This window comes from Nycticebus coucang, chromosome 16 (assembly GCF_027406575.1).
Source record: "Nycticebus coucang isolate mNycCou1 chromosome 16, mNycCou1.pri, whole genome shotgun sequence".
NCBI classification, from domain to species: domain Eukaryota; kingdom Metazoa; phylum Chordata; class Mammalia; order Primates; family Lorisidae; genus Nycticebus; species Nycticebus coucang.
Window position 1 is genome coordinate 72137746 of NC_069795.1, and position 20885 is coordinate 72158630.

General features: G+C 40.5%; 1 protein-coding gene and 1 pseudogene across 1 annotated transcript in view; both read left to right on the top strand.

The window, feature by feature from the left end:
- LOC128567580 (protein mono-ADP-ribosyltransferase PARP14-like) overlaps positions 1–20885 on the top strand; it is an 86087-nt gene that overhangs the window by 35076 nt on the left and 30126 nt on the right. The window contains 6 exon segments of the mRNA XM_053564865.1: positions 1964–2051; positions 4246–4395; positions 6580–6747; positions 10321–10527; positions 10609–10751; positions 10753–11170. Of these exon segments, the coding sequence (XP_053420840.1) occupies positions 1964–2051; positions 4246–4395; positions 6580–6747; positions 10321–10527; positions 10609–10751; positions 10753–11170 (1174 nt within the window).
- On the top strand, positions 11389–12939 carry LOC128568073 (SH3 domain-binding glutamic acid-rich-like protein 2; annotated as a pseudogene).

Sequence of the window (20885 nt, forward strand, 5' to 3'; positions counted from 1 at the left end):
ACTTAATAACCTCCTGTGACGTGCATTGTGCAAAGTGGCGTGGATCATGGAACAGTAACACATGGAAAATAGCCCATACTTTCCCTCCTATAACCATATTCACATTGGAGCTAATATTTACACAGACAAAATGAACTGAATGTGTTTGAATAAATGGCGAATCGGATGCGGGCATGAGTCCTGTGACATAGAGCTGAATCTTCAAATCTCACTATTTTCATGCAACCCCAGCCTTTGTTTTCTTTAGATTCTGAGTAATCTGCAACTGTTCTAGAAAAAGGATTAGCCTGTACAGATACCTTTAATGTCATTTGAAATGATACTAATTCTCTATACATAGCTGTTACACTTTTTCTCTTAGGACTTTTAAAGATAATCTTCTGCTATATTTTTGCAACAAAATTAGCAAAACTTACTGAGATGTTTATGAGTACAGACTGTAACAGGTGTAGGTAAACAACAGCCCATGGTTTGAACATGAACACTAAATGTGCTTTATTTGGACTACTTTAAAAATATTTGAATCAGTTGCTAACATTGAAAAATAACAAATTTTACATAAAACTCCAGATGTGCTCTATGAACTGACATTTCAAAACTTCTGGCGGTGCCCATAGCTCAGTGGGTAGGGCACCAGCCATACACCAAGGTTGGCAAGTTCAAACCCAGCCTGGTCCAGCTAAACAACAATGACAACTGCAACAGAAAAATAGCCAGATATTGTGGTGGGCGCCTGTGGTCCCACCTACTTGGGAGGTTGAGGCAAGGGAATCGCTTAAGCCCAAGAGTTTGAGGTTGCTATGAGCTATGACACCACTGCTCTCTACCGAGGGTGACATATTGAGACTCTGTCTCAAAAACAAACAAGCAAACAAAAACTTCTGGCACAGTGGACATGGGTTCCTGCTAGGGACAGTTTGCTGTGACTGAGTGGAAGGTGCTCTCTAGTTCTCCAGAGTCAACTCAGGCTCCTTTACACATGAGCCTTATGTGCCTGGCGGTGCCCATAGCTCCGAGGCTGTGAGTCTGAGACCCTTGCTTTACTGCCTGTCTGGGTCCTTCTCCCATTGTTGTATCAGTCTTCAGTCACTTGGCGTTTTTTTCCAACAAAATTCTTTTTTTTTTTTTTTTTTTTTGTGGAGACAGAGTTTCACTTTATGGCCCTCGGTAGAGTGCCATGGCGTCACACAGCTCACAGCAACCTCTAACTCCTGGGCTTAAGCGATTCTCTTGCCTCAGCCTCCCAAGTAGCTGGGACTACAGGCGTCTGCCACAACACCCGGCTATTTTTTTGTTGCAGTTCGGCCGGGGACGGGATTGAACCCGCCACCCTCGGTATATGGGGCCAGCGCCCTACCGACTGAGCCACAGGCGCCGCCCACAAAATTCTCTTAACACCAATTTTTACAATAGGGAAGTTTTTTGCTTTTACTAATTATGAGAGTAATACATGTTCACTGCAAAACTTTGAACAATACAAATGCATTAAATCTTTAGTTGTATTTATTCCAGTCTTCTTTCCTACATATGTACTTTTTAAAGTCAGATTATATGCTATGCAATTTAATATCTTTATTCATTTGATAGTATAAAATGAATATTTCTCTATTTCATTAAATATTCTTTGAAAATATAATTTTTAATGACCAATAAATATTCCAACACAAAGATATACCAAAATTTATTTCACAATTTAATTTTTAAATTTAATTTTTTTATTATGAATAGCATAATCAATATCCTTGTATTTATATCTTTGTTTACATTTTTGGTAAGTTTCCTAACACACATTATAGAAATACAAATACATGTATTGTTTACATAACTTGAAAAATCTGCAACGAATTAATACCGTTTGAGAATTGTGCTCTCCCCAATATGTATGTTTGGATGCAGAATCAAAACCCTAATGAATCAAATTTGTTCAAGAGTATAATGGTGAAAACTATGTTTATATTTTCAGGCATTTTCAGATGAATTTGCCAGCAGGATTAATGAAAATCTCATCAGTGATAAAATTCCCAAGGCTGAAGATACACAAGATACACCAGGTCTAGTAAAGCTTTTAAGTTGAGAAATGATTTCTTGTTGGTAATTACCTATTCAGCGACAGGTAAAAGATGGTAGTGATGGTGTCTATGAAAAAAGTCCAACGAGTGATAAGATACTTGAATTATGTTCCTTACACCTGAGCATGCAAGACACTGGCCATGTTTATGTGATCTGGAACAGAACAGAAGGGTGGCCGGCTCATATAATCTGCCTAATGGGTTGTCAGCAGTGACAGAATGACTATTTTCTAAGGTTAATGTGACATGTATTTTTTAAAGTAGACGTATTTAGGGAGACGATACTAACAAATGCTTTACCTCTGTCATATTTATTATTGTTATATTTGTGTTTATCCTGTTTGGAGTTCAGTGAAACTTCTTGAATATAAGAAGCTATTTGTTCTCCCTCAAATTTGGAAATCTTGAAGTTATTATCTCCTTAAATATTTTTGTCTGCATCAGTCCCTTTCGTGTCTTCTTCTGATACTCCAAAATGTCAACACTGAGCCTTTTGGTAGCATCCCAGAGGTCTGTGAGGAGCCATTTTCCCCAGCCCCACCTCATCATTTTTCTCTCTTTTCTTCAGATTGGATCATTTATATTGATCTGCTTTCAAGTTCGCTGAGTCTTTTCTCCATCCAGTGAATTTTTACATTAGATACTGCATTTTAAATTCTCAAATGTCCATTTGGTTCTTTGTAACATAGTTTCTATTTCTTCAATCCTATTTTTCTATTCATTCCACGTCATTTCTGTTCATTCAAATGTGTTTACTTTGATCTCGTGGCTCATAGTTATAGTAGACGCCTTTAAAGTCTTTGATAATTCCAACATCTGGATCACTTTGGGATTGGCATCTACCAATTACCTTTATCCTATGAGTTGCTCACATTCTTCTGGTTCTTTGTATGACAAGCAATTTTGGAATATAGGGTAGGCATTTTACATAATATGTTGTGAGACGTGGGTCTTCTTAAAATCCTCTGGAGAAAGTTGATTGTTTTTGTTTGATTGTTGAGCAGGGCATCAGTCCATTAAGTTCATCCTGCGAGTTCTGCTTCTTCAGGCAATGGCTCCAAGGATCAGCTCTCAAAGCCTTTGCTGTGCTGCTTTGGGTCTGCCCTACTCATGAGTGTCAACCCTGTCTCCAGCTGTCACCTTTCTAGGCTCCTTCCCCACTCGCTGGCTTTCATTTTCTAGGTCCTCTGGCCAGAAAGACAGGGTTCCCACAGAGTTTACCTGGGCTATTGTCCCGCCTCACAATTTTGCATCACCAGGGTTGCCCTTGGGAAAAGTGGAGGTAGAAAAGAAAGTGAGAAAAAAAGTCACATCCAGCTACTCACCCACTTTTACAGACCACAGGGTGCTGCTCATCCCTGATTATTCTGGTCAGAAACACAGAATATCTCTTGGAGTTTTGGTTTCCTGTGTTGTCAATGTGGAGTTCTGCACCTGAGATCATCTCGGGCAAGGGCTTGGATCAAAAAAGAAAAGGCACAGTGGCTCACAGCTGTAATCCTAGTACTTTGAGGAGGATGGAACTTCACTTGAGCCCTGGAGTTTGAGGTTGCTGTGAGCTATAATGATGCCATTGCACTCTAGCCCCAATAACAGAGAGACCCGGTCTCCAACAACAACAATGACAAATAGGTGGGTAAATGGGTCTTCCCTCCATACTTTAATCACACAGGGACACTTTTCTCAATACTCTGGCCACAAAGATAGAGATTCTCTAAGAATTTTCCTGCCTGCTGCCATGTGCAATAAGGGCCACCCTTTAGTCAAAGTTGGGAGAGAAAATAGGAAAAAATTTTAAAAAGAACAGACTGGGAAAGTCTCCTTCCCACCCTCACCCCCCTTTCTCAGTCCGTTTGCTGCCATTGTTATTTCTCAAAGTTCTGATAGTGGCTGTTTGTATTTGTCCTGAGTTTTTGTTGTAATCAATGAGAGAGAAGGAGGCTTCAGTGGGCTGACTTCACTTTGGCCAGCACCCGAGTTCATGTTTGACATGTATTGTATTTTCTGATTCTTTTCCAGAAACAGATCATGACCGGGGCTCAGGGTCAGGGCCACCTGAGGCCAGAGGTCACAGAGAGAAGGAAAGTGTATGAGAGGGGCACATGTGAGCAGCGTGACACCCAAGTCATTCTTGCTGTTACTAACTTGGTTATTGACTCCACTTGTTTTCTTTCAGGTTTTTATGGGACTATCTCTAGCCCTCATTCAGGAGTGCATGAAATGAAGATTGGCCCCATCATCTACCAGGTGGCTTCTGGGGATATCACCACAGAAGAGGCGGATGTGATCGTAAATTCAACATCGGGCAAATTTAATCTTGAAGCAGGTACTTTACATGTATCGTTTTGATGGTGTAATAGTTAGCACAGGAGATGCCATGAAAGGAGTGTTTCTGTAGCCAAACTGGTGTTTATAACTTTGGCCTGTTAATAATAATCAAGTTATTTTTTGAGACACAGTCTCACTGTATCACCCAGGCTAGAGTGCAGTGGTGCAGTGACATCATCATCACTCACTGCAACCTAAAATTCCCGGTCTCAAGAAATCCTCTTAACTCAACATCCAAGTAACTGGGATTATAGGTGCACATCACTATACCCAGCTAATTTTAAAAACTAGTTTGTGAAATGGGGTCTTGCTAGGTTGTCCAAGCTGGTCTCAAACTCCTGGTCTCAAGTGGTCCTTCCACCCTTGGCTTCCAAAATTGCTCAGATTATAGGCAAAAGCCACCACACCCAGCCTTTTAAATTATTTTGACAAGTTTTCTCATAATTAATAACAGTTATTTTCTTTTTTTTCTTTTTGAGACAGAGTCTCACTCTGGCACCCTGACTAGAGTGTTATGGAATTATAGCTCATAGCAACCTCAAGCGTTGTGCTCAATTGATCCTCTTGCCTCAGTTTTTCTATTTTTAGTAGAGACAGTGTCTCGACTGTTTGCTCAGGCTGGTCTTGAACTCCTGAGCTCAAGTTATCCACCTGCTTCAACCTCCCAGAGTGCTAGCATTACAGGCGTGAACTACCACGCCTGGCCTATTTTATGCATTTTGCTTCTTTGTCATTAGCAATGCCCAGGTTGTTGGATTCCTCTGATGACGGAGAATGGACTTAGCTAATGAGGAAAGCTTTCTGATCCACATATACCATAGTGACTTTTTAAAAATTAATTATTTTTTATTAAATCATAACTTTGTACATTGATGCATTTATGGGGTTCAGGGTACTGCTTCGATATACAATGTGAAATGTTTACATTGAACTAAGTAACACATCCATCACAATTATATTCATTCCATAATAGTTTTGAAATGTACCATTGCATCATGCACATTAGGTGAGGTCCCCCCAAATACTCTCCCTCCTCCCACATCCCCTCTCCCTTCCCCTCTCTCTTCTCTTCCCTTCTACTTTTTTGCCATCATATGAGTGTGTAGGTGGTTATATATTGATTTCATAGTAGTACTGAGTACATTGGATAGTTTTTTTTCCATTCTTGAGATACTTTACTAAGAAGAATATGTTCTAGCTCCATCCGGGTAAACATAAAAGATGTGAAGTCTCCATCTTTTTTTATGGCTGCATAGTAGTTCATGGTGTACATATACCAAAATTTGTTAATCCATTCAGTGTCGATGGGTACTTGGGCTATTTCCATATTTTGGCTATTATGAATTGGGCTGCAATACACATTCTGTTGCAAATGTCTATGTTGTAAACCAATTTTTGATCATCTGGGTATATACCTAGTAGAGGAATTGCAGTATCGAACGGTAGGTCTACTTTTAGTTCCTTGAGTGTTCTCCAAACTTCTTTCCAAAAAGGTCGTATTAACTTGCATTCCCTCCAGCAGTGTAGAAGCATTCCTTTCTCTCTGCATCCACACCAATATCTGTAGTTTTGGGATTTTGTGATGTGGGCTGATCTCACTGGAGTTAGATGATATCTCAAAGTGGTTTTGATTTGCATTTCTTGGAAGATCAAGGATGATGAGCATTTTTTCATGTGTTTGTAGGCCATGTGCCTATCTTCATCAGAGAAGTTTCTGTTCAAGTCTCTTGCCCACACAAAAATCACAGTGACTTTGTATTCATCTTTGTTATCATCTTGATTTGCTCATGTAGGGGTCTCCAGAGCAATATTAGAATGTGCTGGACAAAATGTGGAAATGGAATATTATCTACAAGTTACCTCGGAGTAATAGTACAGTGCTATTTTTTGGTCCTATTTGTAATTGGATGGGAGGCTAAAGAGAAGCTGAGGAAAGTCTTGGTATGGGAAGACAAAACATTAATTTTAAAACCACACATTTAACTAAAGAATGCCAATCGCTGAGAATTAGAAGTGAAAAGTAACCTCACAATTAAAAAGAAAAGTTAAACCATAAACTTTAATCAAAGGGAGTATTTCAGGAGGTATTTATTCAGAAGTTGCTTATTTGCCAAATCAGACATTTTTCTTTCTAAACAAACAAGGTGTTCAACATCTAATATTTCATCTTTTTGTTTCCCAGCTCAACAGGGCAAACGTGATTACATAATTACTGGAGGCAGATCACTGAAGTGCAAGAATATCATTCATGTTGTTGGTGGAAATGATGTCAAGAAATCAGTTTCACATGTTTTGCAGGAGTGTGAAAAACGGAATTATTCATCCATTTCCCTCCCTGCCATTGGGACAGGTTTGTGGCTTCTGGCTGTCAAGGCTAAATCCCAAGGCATCCACTCTCCCTTTGGTTTAGGTTTGGTGCTGAGTGTTGATGCCATCACTGCTGAGTCTGAGCCAGGGCAGGGACAGTTAATCCAGGAGCTGACAGCGGCATCTCCCCAGGGCAGCCCCCAGGAGGAGGAGCAAAGCCTGGGAACAGTTTACATAAAAGAGGAAAAAAATGAAGAAAAGACAAGATGGTGTTGGAATATTAGAGAGACAGAAAGAAGAGAAAGGGAGAGAAGGAAAAGAAGGGAAAGGAAAAAAATGAAAAGGAAGGCCGTCCCTTGCTCTCCTTCATGGGTTCCTTCCTTTTTTCCCCCTCAGTTCCCTGCATCATCTACATTATTTAGTCCTTAACTTTTTCTGCTGTCCCCTCTCCATGGAGAACACTGCTGCATCAACTTCCGACTTAGCCCAGCTGACTCCCAGATGAGCATTTCCAGCCTTCAGCTCAGCAGCTGGCATGTCACTGGACCTAAGGGTGTCTCGGTGTAAAAGTTTCCCTGTCACCAGAACCTGGTGGGTCATCTACTCAAATCTCCACTTTCTTGTTTTGGACCATTTCCTCTTTGAGGTTCTCATTATCTTTGAACCCTATAATGATGAAGTGACTCTTCATATACAAGGATGGCACTTGGGTGAATCATTAGAGGTGGTGCTTTTTGAGCTATTTCCCCAGGAATCAGACTCAAGTGCACTGATTAGGAATTCCCACGTGATCTCCCTTACTGGCCAAAGGAGGCTGCACTCTCAGGCCTGAAGTCAGTGGGACTTCCCTGTCCCGGTGGGAAAACACTTAGGCATGGATCCGTCATTCTGTTGCTCAGGAATCTAAGTTTGAATGTCTTTGGCTGACATTCTAGGCTCTCCAAAAATGTAGCCTCAGTAAACTTAACCATTCTTGCTACTTTCTGGGCATTCTGATCCTCTGACCCATGTCTTGCTTTCTGTAATCCTATGCCCTTCCTCGGAATGTTTCGAGATGGAATTCTATGCCCACTTCTTTCCTATATCCAAAAGTATAATTTTTGATCCCTTTATGTTTCATTCCCCTTATGGTAGCATTTATTCCCAGATGGTTAATCAACATTTTATCTATCTATTTATCAGCTATCTATGTATCTATTTATGTTTTAGATACCCACGATTGATTCCCCAGTCTGTCTCCATCTGCTTTTTTCTCTGAGCTCTAGTCTTGTGTTTCCACCATCAGTTGATTTGGGCCAAGAAAGCAGTCAACCCATAGGTGCCGTAGATCTGCCCAGTGAAATCCCCAGAAGAAACAAGGAAAAGAGGCAGTTTCAGTTTGTATAAATATGTACATGTTGATATATTTATGGGTTACTGTAAACCTCTCCTTTGTTCCACCGACCCGATTGTATCACTGGTCTGGGCAATTAAGTCTTTATCAGCACCTGAGCTGGTCCCAAGACTCACAGATGGGGAAGCTTTCTCCCCTAGTGGTGGTTATAAATTGACTTGAGGCTGGGATTAAGGCAGCCTCTGGCAGTCAAAGGACTCATTCTCTGTCCTTCCTAGACATCTGCATAAGAAAAGAGGTCAGCAATGCCTGCCGGTACCTCAAGCTCAATGCAGACTCCAAACTCCCATTCATTGTCTTCTTTTTTTTTTTTTTCCCTTTTAAAAGATTTATTTTTTAGGTCTTCTGCCCAAACTGCTCTTCCTCTTACATTCCCTACCCCATGAAAACTATCACCTTCTCCTTTGACTGCACACTTTTTATCACTCCTATTTTCATTAGCTTAGTAGTTAATCAGGTGAATGCTTACTGAGTGCCCACACGTGCCAGGCACCACTTAAGGCATTGGGGATAGAAAGATGACTGAGAAAAGGGTCCCTTGCACAAGGAGCACCCAAGGTAAAAGGCATGTAAACAGAAATTGACCCATGATGTAGTGAAGGTATGTCTGTGGCAAAAGAGGGAGAGGAAAGGGTCAAGGATAAACCCAGGTGGCCTCTAGGTCTTGCTGATGTGACTTCCTGAATAGCTCCTCAATCCCTGCTCTTCCTTCTGGATTTTTCCCTCCTCTTCATCCTCTATTTTTGAACTGTTATGGTAGCCTCCTAGCTAGACCTGGGTTCCCTGCCCCAGTGTCTCCTCTACATCCCTCCAGATTTATCTTTCTCAAAAATGAATCTGTTCCCCTTCACATGCCAGGTTGAACATACGTACCCATTATATGGCTCCACCTGGTGTAGCCTTTCCTTAACTTTCCAGACTTCACCTATAGAACACCTGTTCAGCCCTACATATCACATCCTCTGTGTGTTAACAAGCTGAGTGTCTAGCCTGTGATGGGACATGATAGATGTGAACCATGAAAGTGAACAAATATATCCTTATGAATGAATGTGTTTTAGAAACAGAATAGTAGTAAAGTAGGTATAGAATTCCATCTAGGACATTATGAAGAATGGTCTGGACTTACAGAAAGCAAGATATGGGTTAGAGTATCAAAAGAATGCCCAGAAAATAACAAGGATGATCATTTTCATCCAAATTATTCACTTCCAAATACCATGGGAAAACTACAGTTTTTCAAAGGAGAACATCTCTCTTTCCCTGATCATCTAATAAAAGAAAACTGAAGAAATCCTTTGGGTTAATTTTATGTGGGGTTCGTCTACATTCCTCTAATTGTCTGCCCAGCCAAGACGGAGATTTGCTGTTCTCTACAGTAGTGGTGGTATCATCCAAGTGGGCTCTTAGTCCATCTGACCAGCTAGCCAGGGAACTTTTACATTGCCCATGCTGTGACTTTGCCAGCTGCCATTCTCTAGGGACTGTTTCCATGGCTGAAAGGGACTTTTTTGATCTTACCTAGGCAGTGGCTTCCACGGCTTAAGGAACAGGATGTGGAGCTTGCTGCAAACAGGAAAGGATCTGCTCAGGGTGGCTACCTGCATCCCTGCCGGTCAGCTAAAATCTCACAGCATATGGGAGGAGAGGCTCCCTCAATGCTCATAGCTATCTCATGTTACAAAAAGTATAGGTTATAACAAATAACATATGGCTCCACATATCTTACAAAATTAGCTTAGTTTTAATCAACTTCCCAGAGATATCTGGAAGAATAAGGATACACACATAAAATCAAGTGATGACTGAGCCCCAAAATGTTTTCTTTTAAAGAGCATGTTATTTCAACATATATTAGCATCTTCTGCTTTGTATGGATTTTTGGAAGACCCTAGTGAGCCAAAAAGGAAGGTTACCTGTGTCTGTAATAGGAGGGGGAAGAAGGCAGTGAGCTGGGAGTGGCTGACTAGAACACACAGGATGTCAGACACCAGAATCAAAGGTGCTGGGTCCTTTGTTCATTGCTAAGCTGTTGGCTTCCTGACATCCTGGAACAGAAACTCCCCAGGGCATGTAGGACTTCAGAATGTTTGCTGAGAATGTCACTGTGATGGAAGAATTGGGGGATGGGCATTTATTCTGTGAGCACCTATTTTATTCCTCAGCCTTTTCCAGTTGGGTCTTTTTTTTTTCTTCAGTCATTTTTATTATTTGCTTTTCCAGAAAATGCCAAACAAGACCCAGATAAGGTTGCTGAAGCCATACTGGATGCCATTGAAGACTTTATCCAGAAAGGAGCAGCCCAGTCTGTGAAAAAAGTTAAAGTTGTTATCTTTCTGCCTCAAATGCTAAATGTGTTTTATGCCAGCATGAAAAAAAGAGAAGGGTCTCGGGCTTCTCCCCAACAGTCTATGGTGTCTAACCTTGCATGTGAGTTGTTTAATTTTATGAAGTGCATGTTCCTAGCATTTGTGTCACATGGAAAATATCTAATCTTTCTTTTCTCTTTAGCCCTTGTGGGCTTTTCAAGGCAAACTCCCAAAACACAGACTCCTTTGGTTTTGGAAAAGAAAACAGAATCAGCAATTTTTGAGGTGTGTGGTGAAAATATAGAATGTGTGGGAAACACTATCTCCTGGATACAGGACCTGATAAAAAAAGGAACAGTTGATTTATGTCTGTGAAGATGAGTTTATCAAAGACTTTGGTGAAAAGGAATTTCAGAAATTGAATGAGTTACAGAAGAAGTTAGATATTACCATTTCTCTGGACCATAAGAAGCCTTTCATTAAGATTGTAGGGTTTATCAGAGACGTGATACAGGCTAAAGATGAGATTGAGAACATGATCAAGAGAGTTCAACTGGACAAAGAACAGGAGTCCTGGGAAGATTGTAACAGTGAATTTATAGAATGTCAGCTTAATGACAATAACCTTCAACTGGAGGATGTTAAGAGAGCAAAGAGACAAGCAGCCCTCATCAAAAGTAGGAATATGCACTCCACATACAGATACACTGCCACAGATGCAAATGGACTCAATTTACCTGCCCTGCGCCTCACAAAATCTAATGGTAAGTTAAACTTTCCTACCGGTCATCTGTTATTTTACACCTATTATGTAGTTAAACACTATTTTGTACAAACACTAGAAAATTTTAAATAGAAAAAAGTAACATTTAAAATAGAAAAAAGTAACACTAATGGAATAAATGACAAAACATGGTCTCTGAGCTTACAGAGCTTGTATTATGGCTGGGAAAACACATCATGGACACACCGTAACCCGAGGATGACCAACTTAATGGTAACAATAGCCAAACCTTGCATATGTTTCCATTTTTATAGTTTTCTAGCTTCCCAGTAAACTAGCTTCTACTATTAACAGCTTCCCAGAGCTAGTTCAGCTGGGGGGAGGTAATGACTGCATCAGTCAGGAAAGGGAAAACCATAGGCTTAAAAGAGAAGCCGCCCAAGGTTTTCTAGAACAAAGGGGCAAAGGAGAAAATGGAGAAGATAGCCTGGTCAGTGAGCAGCCTGTGTCTGTAACTGATAAGCCAGGGAGAGTCGGGAATCTGTAGGAACTTCTCCCAGGCATGACCCGTGCCCTGAGCAGAAGGTTCCTTGACATGCACAGCAGGAAGCAGGCTTGGGATTCTCTAGGGATCTGCTCCCCAAGAAGGGAATGACTGTCTTTGTAGACAGCCCTGCCTACCTTCAAACCCCAAGTCCCCTATTGAAAACAAGTTAATTGGCCTTGGTATGCCGTATTCCTTTCTTGTGAGATCAGTGTGAATGAATTCCTGAGCTGAGCAACCCTGAGGAAATGACTAATTGTGCCTAGTATTCTGCTTAGCACAGGAGGAGACAGCTGCCACCACAATCTGTCACACAGCAAAACCTATCACCCAACCACCTCATAAGGACTCTGTAAAGAAGAATGAAAAGGTAGATGTGGAGTAGCTTGCTGGGTTGACGTTGAGGAGTCCTGGCAAAACCCCAGTATGAGCAGAACAATGGCAACCATTGAAAACATTGTCAGGAAATGATTTATTTTTAAACTATTGAAAACATCGTCAGCAAATGATTTATTGTTAAACTGTGACAGATTAGAGATGGAACAGAAAATACAGACGTGTTCTGCTACACCAACAGCTGTCATATCTTAGCATGATCATAACTTAAGATGCAGACACACAGGCTCCTCCTCTCAGAGATTCTGACTCAGTACGACTGGGGCTTTTTATTAAATGAACATTCTGGTTGGTTCTGATGTAGGTTGTCTATTGTTTATACTTTGAAAACCATTCTGCTGATCCTGGTATTATTCCCTGATGGCAGTGCTGTGCTCGGATCTGCCACTGTAAGCCGAGTTCACTCTCTGGGTCTGTGCCAGCCTGGCACCTAGGGGCAAAGTGTCAGTTATGGGCACTGTGAGGTGGACAGTCATCTGCAAGTTCTTGCCTCTTCCTTGGGCTTTTTGGTCATAAAGCAGCAGCAGCAGGATGTGGTTAGATTTCTGGAAGTGAACAAAATAAACTTTGAGGAGGGGGATATCACAGTGTCAAAAGAGGCGATGGATGTACAAAAACATCCCCCAGAAAAGAAGCCTGCTTAGGGCAACCCTCTGCTTCCTCACATATTTAATGGCAACCGATATTGTGGAGATTATGAAAATTTTTTTGAATCAAAGGAAAGCAACACGGTCTTCTCATTCCTTGGCCTGAAGGCATGGTTGGCATCCAGGGAGGCAGAGCCTTGGAGAGGAAAAGATGATAGAGATGCATTTTGGAGTGCCTCCTGGTACTCAGCACATACCCGCTTACCTAATACATCACTGTGATAAAAGCCATCTACATTATCAGTAACATTGCCATGGAAAAGGTGTTTTTGGAAGATGTGTCTCCAGATTTATGCCAAAACCATGCTCTTTTGATTACTATGAACTTGTAATATAGCCCAAGGTCTGGTAAAGTGATGCCCCTGGCTTTGTTTTTATTACTTAGAATTGCCCTGGCTATATGCAGCTTTTTTCTGGTTCCATACAAAATGAACTATTTTTTCCAAATTTTTAAAGTATGATGATGGTATTTTTATGGTGATTGCATTGAATCTGTAGATTGCCTGGGAAGTATAGACATTTGAACAACATAGATTCTTCCCAGCTAAGAGCCTGGTATGCTCTTCCATTTGGTAAAGTCTTCTGCTATTTCTTTTCTCAGGGTTTCCTAATTCTCTTTGTGGAGGTCCTTCACTCTTTTGTTAGGTAAATTCCTAGGAATTTAATTTTCTTTGAAGCTACTGTGAAGGGAATTGTGCCTTTGATTAGCTTCTCATCCTGATTGTTGTTGGCATATACAAAGGCTACTGATTTGCAGACATTGATTTTGTACCCTGAGACATTACTGTATTTCTTGATTTCTTCCAGGAGTCTTGTAGTTAAGTCTTTGGGATCTCTAAGTATAAGATCTTATCTTTGGCTGAGAGCAAAAGTTTGACCTCCTCTTTGCCCATTGGATGCCCATTATATTCTTCTCTTGCGTGATTGCATTGGCTAGAACTTCCAGAACTATGTTGAACAATAGTGGCAATCGTGGATATTCTTGTCTGGTTCCAGTTCTAAGTGGGAAAGCTTTCAGTTTTATTCCATTCAGTACGATATTAGCTATGGGTTTGTCATAGATGATTTCAATCAGTTTAAGAAAAGTGCCTCCTGGGCGGCGCCTGTGGTTCAGTCGGTAAGGCGCCGGCCCCATATACCGAGGGTGACGGGTTCAAGCCCGGCCCCGGCCAAACTGCAACCAAAAAATAGCCGGGCGTTGTGGTGGGCGCCTGTAGTCCCAGCTATTCGGGAGGCTGAGGCAAGAGAATCGCTTAAGCCCAGGAGTTGGAGGTTGCTGTGAGCTGTGTGAGGCCACGGCACTCTACCGAGGGCCATAAAGTGAGACTCTGTCTCCACAAAAAAAATAAAAATAAAAAAAATAAAAAAAATAAAAAGAAAAGTGCCTCCTGTGCCTATTTTCTTAAGTGTTCTTATTAGAAAAGTATGCTGAATTTTATCCAATACTTTTTCTGCATCGATTGAGAAGATCATATGATCCTCTTTATTTTTGCTTCTATTGAGATGGCGAATTACATTTATAGATTTGCATATGTTAAACAGCCTTGCATCCCTGGAATGAAGCCTACTTGATTTATCTTTCAAGGTTAGGTGTGTTTCCTGTAGAGAACATATGGATGTATTTTTATCCTGTCAGCCAGCATGTGCCTCTTCAGTGGGGAGTTCAAGACATTTACATTTATTGAGAGAATTTATAAGTACAGTGGAGTTCTATTCATCTTATTTTGTGAAATCCATTGCATAGTTTTTCCTTTGTGACATTTTGGAAGCTACATTTTGACCTTTAGTTTCTCTGTGTTTACTTTGGTGGTGGTCAATTGTAATGGACAGTATTGATAATAGATCTAACTATTCGCTGTAGAGCTGGTCTCACTAGGGCAATTTTCCTTAATGTTTGCATGTCAGAAAAAGATTAGATTTCTCCATGAATTTTGAAGCTTAGTTTAGCAGGATATAGAATCCTGGGTTGAAAATTATTTTGTTTAAGAGAGTTAAAGGTGGATGACCATTCTCTTCTGGTTTGGAAAGTTTTAGCTGAAAAGTTTTTTTATTTTTTTATTATTAAATCATAGCTGTGTACATTGATATGATCATGGGGCATCATTTACTAGCTTCACAGACCATTTACCAAGTTTCACATATACCCTTGTAAGATGCACCGCTGGTGTAATCCCACCAATCCCTTTCCCTATACCCACCTTCCCCCTCCCTCCCCTCCCTTTCTCCCTTCCCCCTATTCTTAGGTTGTAACTGGGTTATAGCTTTCCTGTGAAAACCCTAAATTAGTGTCATAGTAGGGCTGAGTACATTGGGTACTTTTTCTTCCATTCTTGAGATACTTTACTAAGAAGAATATGTTCCAGCTCCATCCATGTAAACATGAAAGAGGTAAAGTCTCCATCTTTCTTTAAGGCTGCATAATATTCCATGGTGTACATATACCACAATTTATTAATCCATTCATGGATGGATGGGCACTTGGGCTTTTTCCATGACTTGGCAATTATGAATTGGGCTGCAATAAACATTCTGATACAAATATCTTTGTTATGATGTGATTTTTGGTCTTCTGGGTATATGCCCAGTAGAGGGATTACAGGATTGAATGGCAGATCTATTTTTAGATCTCTAAGTGTTTTCCATATCTCTTTCCAAAAGGAATGTATTAATTTGTATTCCCACCAGCAGTGCAAAAGTGTTCCCTTTTCTCCACATCCTCGCCAACATCTCTGGTCTTGGGATTTTGTGATATTGGCTAGTGTCACTGGAGTTAGATGGTATCTCAAAGTAGTTTTGAATTGCATTTCTCTGATAATTAAAGATGATGAGCATTTTTTCATATGTCTGAAGGCCGCACGCCTGTCTTCTTCAGAGAAGTTTCTTTTCAAATCCCTTGCCCTGCCTGTGATGGGATCCCTTGTTCTATTCTTGCTAATGCGTTTGAGTTCTCTGTGGATTCTGGTTATTAAACCTTTGTTGGAGACATAACCTGCAAATATCTTCTCCCATTCTGAGGGCTGTTTGCTTGCTTTACTTACTGTGTTCTTGGCTGTGCAGAAGCTTTTTACTTTGATCAAGTCCCAGTAGTGTATTTTTGAAGCTGCTTCAATTGTCTGGGGGGGGGGTCCTCCTCATAAAATACTAGCCGAGACCAATTTCTTCAAGGGTTTTCCCTGCACTCTTCTCCAGTATTTTTATAGTTTCATGTCTTAAGTTCAAATCTTTGATCCAGTGAGAGTCTATCTTAGTCAATGGTGAAAGGTGTGGGTCCAGTTTGAGTCTTCTACAGGTTGCCAGCCAGTTCACCCAGCACCATTTGTTAAATAGGGAATCCTTTACCCACTGAATGTTTTTAATTGGCTTGTCAAAGATTAAATAACGGTAAGTAGCTGGATTCATCTCTTGGTTCTCTATTCTGTTCCAGACATCTACTTCTCTGTTTTTGTGCCAATACCATGCTGTTTTGATCACTATTGATTTGTAGTATAGTCTGAGGTCTGGTAGCGTAATTCCTCCTGCTTTGTTTTTATTTCTGAGTAATGTCTTGGCTATTCGAGGTTTTTTCTGATTCCATATAAAACGAAGTATTGTTTTTTAAAGATCTTTAAAGTATGACAGTGGAGCTTTAATAGGGATTGCTTTGAAATTATATATTGCTTTGGGTAGTATGGACATGTTAACAATGTTGATTCTTCCCAGCCATGAGTATGGTATGTTTTTCCATTTGTTAACATTTTCAGCTATTTCTTTTCTTAGAGTTTCATAGTTCTCATTATAGAGATCTTTCACGTCCTTTGTTAGATAAATTCCCAAATATTTCATCTTCTTTGGCACTACTGTGAATGGGATAGAGTCCTTAACTGTTTTTTCAACTTGACTGTTGTTGGTATATATAAAGGCTACTGATTTATGAATGTTGATTTTGTAACCTGAGACACTGCTGTACTCCTTGATCACTTCTAAGAGTTTTGTAGTAGAGTCCCTAGTGTTTTCCAGATATACTATTATATCATCCGTGAGGAGCGAAAGTTTTATCTCCTCTGACCCTATATGGATACCCTTGATCGTCTTTTCTTCCCTAATTGCTATGGCTAAAACTTCCATTACAATGTTAAAAAGCAATGGAGACAATGGGCAGCCTTGTCTGGTTCCTGATCTGAGTGGAAATGATTCCAATTTGACTCCACTCAATATGATATTGGCTGTGGGTTTGCTGTAGATAGTCTCTATCAGTTTAAGAAATGCCCCTTCTATACCAATTTTCTTAAGTGTTCTGATCATAAAGGGATGCTGGATATTATCAAAAGCTTTTTCTGCATCGATTGAGAGAATCATGTGGTCTTTGTTTTTTAATTTGTTTATGTGCTGGATTACATTTATAGATTTACGTATATTGAACCAGCCTTGAGACCCTGTGATAAAACTGACTTGGTCATGATGTATAATTTGTTTGATGTGTTGCTGAATTCTGTTTGTTAGGATCTTGTTGAATATTTTTGCATCTATATCATTAGTGATATCAGTCTATAATTTTCTTTTCTTGTTGGGTCTTTTCCTGGTTTAGGGATCAGGGTGATGTTTGCTTCATAGAAAGTGTTGTGTAGTCTTCCTTCTTTTTCTACCTTTTGGAACAGGTTGAGTAATATAGGTACTAATTCCTCTTTAAAGGTTTGGTAGAATTCTGACGTGAAACCATCTGGTCCCGGGCTTTTCTTTTTAGGGAGGTTTGGTATGGTTGATGCTATTTCCGAACTTTATATGGGCCTGTTCAACATTTCCACTTGATTCTGGCTAAGTCTTGGAAGGTGACGTGCTTCCAAGTATCAGTCAATTACCTTCAGATTTTCATATTTCTGAGAATAAAGTTTCTTGTAATATTCATGAAGGACTTTTTGGATTTCTGATGAAGAGTCTGTTGTTATTTCTTCTTTGTTCTTTCTGATTGATGAGATTAGAGATTTTACTCTTTTTTTTTTCCTGATTAGGTTGGCCAAAGGTTTACCTATTTTATTGACCTTTTCAATAAACCACCTTTTTGATTTATTGATCTGTTGTATTATTCTTTTGTTTTCAATTTCATTTAATTCTGCTCTAATTTTGGTTATTTCTTTTCTGGGTTTGAGGTTGTAATGTTCTTCCTTTTCCAGTTGCTTGAGATGTCCCATTAAGTTGTTAACTTCCTCTCTTTCCGTTCTCTTGAGGAAGGCTTGCAGTGCTATAAATTTCCCTCTTAGAACTGCCTTTGTGGTGTCCCATAGGTTCTGATAGTTCGTGTCTTCATTGTTGTTTTGTTCCAAAAAATTGGTGATTTCCTTCTTAATCTCATCTCTGACCCAACTATCATTCAGCATAAGGTTATTTAACTTCCATGTTTTTGTATGAGTATGCACATTCCTGTTGTTACTCAGCTCAAGTTTTATTCCATGGTGGTCCGAGAAGATGCATGGAATAATTTCTATTCCTTTAAATTTACTGAGGTTAGACTTGTGACCTAAGATGTGATCGATTTTGGAGTAAGATCTGTGGGCTGATGAGAAGTATGTGTGTTCAGTTTTGTTGGGATGAAATGTTCTGTAGATGTCTGCTAAATCCAAACGTTGGATGGTTAGGTTTAAATCTAAGATTTCTTTGCTTAGGATCGATGCAACACTGCCAAAGGAGTGTTGAAATCTCCGACTATTATGGAGCTGGAGGAAATCAAGTTGTTCATGTCTGTTAGAGTTTCTATTATAAATTGAGGTGCATTCTGGTTGGGTGCATAGATATTTATAATTGAGATCTCATCTTATTGAGTATTACCCTTAACAAATATGAAGTGACCATTCCTGTCCTTCCTTACTTTTGTTGGTTTAAAGCCTATTGTATCTACAAATAAAATTGCAACACCTGCTTTTTTCTGATTACCATTTGCCTGAAATATGGATGACCATCCTTTCACCCTGAGTCTGCATTTGTCTTTTAAGTTAAGATGTGACTCTTGTATGCAACAAATATCTGGCCTGAGTTTTTGTATCCAGTCAGCTAACCTATGCCTACTTAGAGGACAGTTTAAGCCATTCACATTGATGGAGAATATTGATAAGTCTGGTGAAGTTTTGGGTATTGAGTTTTTCAAAAATCCAGTGGGCATTTTTTATCCTTTCGCCAGTGTGAAAATTGGAGTTTGATCCGAAGTTTCTGAGTGAGTTTACTTTTGTGGTATAGGATTGGGTTGGTCATTATGGAGGATAGGTCTGAGAATATCCTGAAGAGCAGGTTTGGTTATGGCAAATTTCTTCAACATATGAATGTCATTAAAGAATTTAATTTCTCCATCATAAATGAAACTCAGTTTAGCTGAATACAAGATCCGGGGTTGAAAGTTGTTTTGCTTTAGGGGATTAAAAGTCGGTGACCACCCTCTTCTGGCTTGAAAAGTTTCAGCAGAGAGATCTGCAGTCATTCTAATATTCTTCCCTTTGAAGGTAATGGTTTTCTTTCTCCTGGCAGCTTTGACAATTTTCTCCTTCATATTAACCTTAGTGAAGTTAATTATGATATGCCTGGGGATGTCTTATTGGGGTTGAGTTGTGCTGGGGTTCTGAAGCTGTCCGCTATCTGAATTTCAGAATCGCTAGGCATGTCTGGAAAATTCTCCTTCATAATTTCATGCAGAAGGGCCTCTGTGCCCAGCGAGGCCACTTCATCTGTTTCTGGAACTCCATGATTCCGATATTGACCTTCTTCGAATTATCCCAGAGCTCTCGGAGAGAATGATCCATTTATGCTCTCCATTTCTCTTCCTCTTTGAGAGTTTGGGAGCGTTCAAAGGTTTTATCTTCAATGTCAGAAATCCTTTCTTCCGCTTGCTCCATTCTGTTGCTGAGGGATTCTACTGTATTTTTCATATCTTTGAGGGCTGCAAATTCTTGCTTCAGTGTGTCTAAGTCTTTGGTGGTTTTGTCTTTAAATTCGTTAAATTCTTGAGACAACTTTTGAATTTCTCCTCGAATTCCTAATTCCACTTTGTTAATCTTGTCTGCAATCCAAATTCTGAATTCGATTTCTGACATCTCAGCCAGTTGTTTATGAATGGGATCTTCGATTACATCTGCCATATCTTTCCTTGGGGGGAGTTGATCTATTCTGGTTATTCATGTTACCAGAGTTTTTCCACTGATTCCGCCCCATGGTTGTTTTACTCCCTTTGATTTTTTTTCTCCTGGGGCTTTGTTGAGGGCCTGTACAGTGTTGTGGCCTCAGAAACTGGGGCCCTGTCTGGTGTGGTGGGACTAAGTTGTTCTGTCTTGTTTTCAGCTGGTTTCTGTTCCACGCTAGTGAAACAGATACTCTGGATTGAAGTTTCAGCTGTGGAGAAATATCAGCAATTAAGTCACCCTGCCCCCCACCGGCAAACAATTGGTAAAGGGAAATCAAACCTTCCTACCACTGTGCACCCAGGGCACCACCTGATTTGTCCTCAGGTGACTGGTTCAAATCAATTGTCTCAGTCTGCACCTGTCTCAGGTGAGAAAGTTTAAGAGATCTCTGGGAACTGGATCACAGGGGTCTGATGACTACTCTGGTGTGGCTTGCTCCAATGCTGCGTGGAGTCAGGAGGAGGCACCCAGCCAATAGATCAGTCTGGGAAGGTTGCTGCCTCCTTCCCCACCTTGCACCACTGTCACACCCAGTCACTGATAGCCCTGCAGTTGGCTGACCCAGTTGCATGTAGTGAACCCGTACTCCAGGAGTTTGCACCTGCCTGAATCACAAGGAAGTCTTCCAGGCCGCTGCGCTCTGCCTCTCTCCAGCAGGAGGAGGTGAGGCCTGACAAACTCGGGCACTTGATGGAGGTTGGGGGGTTTTCACTCAGATCCAGTCTCACCCCTGTTTAATGTTACTGACAGAACAGAACAACTTTGTGGTTCCCCTGCAGAACAGAAGCTGAATTGAGTTCCAAATCTGCTTATCTTTGCTCTTGTATTGTCTATAGGCTGGCGATCCCGAGGGCCAGGTGCATCTTAGGTTCAATAAAGCGGACCTCTTGGTCAGCCCCGCCCTGGGAGTTTCCCCGGTTTGCAAGTTGGAGTTGCCTCAGGCAAGTCCTATACTCAGATTTCCCAGGGAGACAAGGGGTGTGGCTTCAGGATATTCAGGAGTGAGCAGTATTGCTAGCAAAAGAGGGC